Genomic DNA, 4,893 nt, shown 5'->3' with positions numbered 1-4,893 from the left:
TACTGATCTCCTTTACCGCAATTTCATAGGAGTAGTATAGTATAAAACCTTTTTTTTTAGTCATTGTAGTTTTTTTTTTTTTTTTTAATTTTAGTCCTTGTAAGTTAATTTTTTTTTTTTTAGTCTTTATAAAAAAAGCATTTCAATCCACGTAAGAATCACGCATTATTTTTCATTTCAGGTAAAGGACAAGAGAAAAACAATTTGAATAGTAATGATGTATGTTGCGTAGTTTATTCAATTATGCTCGCCAAGCTTTTCCCCTCAGAAATCTAATTTAATATACAATATGAATAATTCACCATTTCCATATGTCGGCGCAAACATCGTCATTGGTTGAGCATTACTTATTATTAATTTTCATGATCTACTTTGTTCTCACCCGTCCACTAAAATGAACATCATAGATTCATAGCACACTAAGCCTTACTTTTCTAAGCCATTTGCTATTTGTCATTAGTTGTGACCTTGTGATTGTGGGTTAGCCTCCGTGGCCAATACAACCTATTTTAAATGTATATAATACGGGAAAAAGCCATTGATAGTAAAATGTGGAATGCCTAAAATCTGCACATGTTGCCGACCCTTTGATGTGTTAACTCAACTCAAACAATAAGCCACAATAAATTAATAAACTTGAGAGACAAAAGGTTAGTGTAGAGATTTTTTGTCAAAACACAAATGATGTAAAGTCAAAAAGGCCACAGATTTAGTTGGTAGTTGGGCCACTTAATAAGAGTTCATTCTTCTTCTACACCACCCTTTCCGGAGACTCGGATCCATATTTCGCCCCCAATTTCGGTTCGGGAATTGCTAGGGGCACCCAGCAACATTGCTGGTGCACTCAAAATTTTTGAAAAACCCAAAAATGCCCCTGAACGTTTTTCTTTTATAAAAAGCTGTCTTTTTTTATTTGGTGGTTCCTTTCTGCGTTTTCTCGTGCGTTTTCTCCATTCTGGTGCTTGTGCTATGCAATATTTGTCCGTGCTGGTTGTGCTTGTGCTCTGCTTTGGTGTGATATTTGTCAACTAAGGTACGTAGTTGCTTTTCTGTGGTTGATTGTTTATTTTTGGTAGTAGAATGGTGTAAGCGTTTCAGATTCGACCCAAGAAATTTTCTTCCGGCGATGACATTACTACTGCGGAAGAAAAAAACTTCTTCCGTGGAGTCTCGCGGAAGACGTCTTCCGCAAGATTCCACGGAAGAAACATTCTTCCGCAGTTGTAATGTCAACTGCGTAAGAAACCTTCTTCCGTGGAATCTCGCGGAAGACGTCTTCCGCTAGACTCCACGGAAGAAGGTTTCTTCCGTTGTTTAAATTACACCTGCGGAAGAATGCTTCTTCCGTGGAGTCTCGCGGAAGATGTCTTCTGCGAGACTCCACGGAAGAAGCTTTCTTCCACAGTTGACATCACAACTGCGGAAGATTGCTTCTTCCGTGAGTGCTCACTGAACATGTCTTCCGCGAGACTCCACGGAAGAAGCTTTCTTCCGCTGTTGACATTACAACTGCGGAAGATAGCTTCTTCCATGGAGACTCGCAGAAGAAGCTTTCTTCCGCTGTTGACATTACAACTGCGGAAGATAGCTTCTTCCATGGAGACTCGCAGAAGACATTTTCCGCGAGCACTCATGAAAGAAGCTATCTTCCGCAGTTGTAATGTCAACCGCGAAAGCAAGCTTCTTCCGTGGAGTAATTCATTTTATGATTATTTTGAATGTTATTTTGGTTAATTCTATTTGTAATTTATGTGAAACATAAAAATATATTTGTTGGTTGAAGTGTTGATTTTTTTTGCCTAGGTTGAAGTATTTTTTGGTTAAATGAGCTTTGTAGGTTATAATTTTGAAATTATGTAATTAAAAGTTGAATTTGGTTATGTATATGTAGATTAAATATTTGTATGAGGTTGCCAAATGTTGAATTAGTTTGATATTCATAGTTTGTAAAATTTTTTGGGTTGCTGTATTGTTCAAATTATTTAGTTGAATGTTGAATCAGGTGATAGTTATAGTTTGAATTAAGATGGACGAAGATCAATGGACATATTACAGTGCGATGTCCGAAGAAGTTGATATAGATTTTTGAGATGAAGAAGATTGTGGTGTGAATGAAGTACATGTTGATTGTTCAGATGCTTTTAATACTTCTCAGGTAATCATGTCGATCAGTTTTAATTGTTTGGTCTAATGTATGATTTGTGTAAAAATTAATATGTCATGGTTGTGTCCTAGGTCTTTGCAACCCGAGAAGATGTTTTGAAGTGGGCTCGAATGGTTGTCCATGAAAATGGTTTTGTTGCAGTAATTATAAGGTCTGATACATATACTAGTAGCAGAGGAAGAACTTCATTTGTGTTAATTGGGTGTGAAAGGAGCGGTAAGTACAAGTGTAGGAAGAAAGAATTTGTTAGAAGAGACACATGCACTAGAAAATGTGGTTGTCCTTTTAAGATTTGTGGAAAACCAGTGCATGGAGGTGAAGGTTGGGCGGTGAAGCTGATATGTGGGTTTCACAACCATGAATTGGCGAAGACCTTAGTTGGACATCCATATGCTGGGAGATTGACAGATGATGAGAAGAATATCATTGCTGATATGACAAAGTCGAATGTGAAACCAAGAAACATCCTACTAACGTTGAAGGAGCACAACAACAGCAGTTGCACCACAATCAAACAAATCTACAATGCAAGAAGTGTATATCGTTCTTCAATCAAAGGAGATGACACTAAAATGCAACACCTAATGAGGCTCCTTGAACGTGACCAATACATTCATTGGCATAGATTGAAGGATGAAGATGTGGTGCGTGATTTGTTTTGGTGTCACCCAAATGCAGTTAAGTTATGTAACGCATGTCATCTTGTTTTTTTGATAGATAGTACCTACAAAACAAATAGGTACAGGCTCCCATTGCTTGACATTGTGGGGGTGACACCAACCGGGATGACTTTCTCTGTTGGGTTTGCATATTTGGAGGGTGAGCGCGTAAACAATCTTGTATGGGCATTGGAACGGTTTCGATGCCTTTTTTTAAGAAACGATCGCCTTCCTGTTGTTATTGTCACAAACAGAGACCTAGCCCTGATGAATGCTGTGAAAGTTGTGTTTCTGGAGTGTACGAATTTGTTGTGCAGGTTTCACATAGACAAAAATGTGAAGGCAAAGTGTAAATCGCTAATTGGTTAGAAGAATGCCTGGGACTACGTAATGGATAGTTGAGGTAACCTGGTAGATTGTCCTTCGGAACAGGAGTTCCTTGAGCACCTTCAAAGGTTTCAAGTAGCGTGTTCCCCGTGGCCAATGTTCATTGACTACGTATGTGAGACATGGATTGTCCCACACAAGGATAAATTTATCTTGGCCTGGACGAATAAGGTGATGCACCTAGGCAACACAACAACAAATAGGTATTTAAATGTTTTATTATTTCAGTCAAGTTTCTTTTAATGATTGTTTGGAACATTATTGTTATTAATTTGTCTTCTCTGTTGTGTGTTTTAAATGTAGGGTTGAATCTTCTCATTGGTCTTTGAAAAGGGTATTACAGAAATTAGAGCATCATTCGAAACAAGTACGCATGTCGTTGGTTATGTTTTTAAGAAAACCTTATACAAGAGGCTTCTGGGAATGGTGTCAAGGTACGCTTTAAATGAAATTTCGGTTGAGTTTGAGCGCGTACGTCATTTGAAAGACAGTCTGTCTTCTTGTGGGTGTGTCTTGAGAACCACGCTAGGTCTTCCTTGTGCATGCGAGCTACAAAGGTATGATGGTGGCAGCATCCCACTGGATGCAGTCCATATGTACTGGAGGAGACTTAATTTTTCAGACCAGGGGCTATGTGAGGCCGAAGTGAGCATCAAGGAAGAGATTGATAGAATACATAAAAGATTCGAGGAACTTGATGTTTGCGGGAAAGTTACTTTCAAGAGTAAACTCTGAGAATTCGCGTTTCCTGATGAGACCTCTATGTGCCCTCCTCCAACAAAGGTTAAGACGAAAGGTGCCTCGAAAAAGGTAATGAAAAGAAGCGAAAGATCGACAAACTGTGATCCATCTTATTGGGAGTATGTTGATGCTTATCATTCGGTTCAAAACAGCAACACCTCAGTCAGACCCATTGCATCATCTTTTGAACCACTGAAGCCAGCAAGGATGATCCCCATGTTGGATCAATTTCCGCCATTTATGCATGGTTTCATTGAGGATGTTGTTGATGTGAAAGCAGATGGTAATTGTGGATATCGGTCAGTTTCCGCTTTGTTAGGTATAGGAGAAGAGTGTTGGGCCATGATGCGTAACGAATTGATTAAAGAACTTGGCAAATGGTCGCAAGACTACATAAAGATCTTTGGTGGCACAGAGAGATATGAACAGCTGAGGTTGTCCCTACACGTGGATGGGTTATCCAAGGTATGTGTTTTATGCTTTTTATTTACATAAGTAATGTTTACATGAGTGACACATGTATTTGTTATGTGATTTAGGTTAGTATGGACAAATGGATGAATATAACGGACATGAGATATGTAATTGCGTCAAGATATAATGTAATCCTTGTATCGTTGTCACGACAACAGAGCTTCACATTTTTTCCTCTTAGAAGTCGACCACCAGCCGATTCTGCTGCGCACCGCATAATATGCGTCGGTCATGTGTTTGGCAGTTATTTTGTTCAAGTCCATTGAAAATTCGTTTACTCAAATAATTTAAATTATTGAATGAGTTGGTTTGTTTGTTTAAGTTATTATTGTAATTTCACTTACAACAGGTTTATCTGAAAGATTGTTGTCCTTTACCGCCTATGGCGTTGTTGTGGTCAAGCATTGCGTATCCGGAGGCAAAACAATGGCCAACTGCATATGTAGGTAGAATGCAACAATACTTAAG

General features: G+C 38.6%; 1 protein-coding gene across 1 annotated transcript; it reads left to right on the top strand.

Annotated features, from left to right (window-relative positions):
• Positions 1 to 4,023: 4,023 nt before the first annotated feature.
• LOC114378956 lies at positions 4,024 to 4,691 on the top strand. Its single transcript, XM_028337536.1, has 2 exons — positions 4,024 to 4,416; positions 4,491 to 4,691. The coding sequence occupies exons 1-2, from the start codon at positions 4,024 to 4,026 to the stop codon at positions 4,689 to 4,691; spliced, it is 594 nt and encodes a 197-aa protein (XP_028193337.1).
• Positions 4,692 to 4,893: the final 202 nt, after the last annotated feature.

This window comes from Glycine soja, chromosome 12 (genome assembly GCF_004193775.1).
Source record: "Glycine soja cultivar W05 chromosome 12, ASM419377v2, whole genome shotgun sequence".
Lineage (NCBI taxonomy): Eukaryota > Viridiplantae > Streptophyta > Magnoliopsida > Fabales > Fabaceae > Glycine > Glycine soja.
The sequence above is the reverse complement of the archived record's forward strand: the minus strand, read 5'-3'. Positions and strand labels throughout refer to the sequence as shown.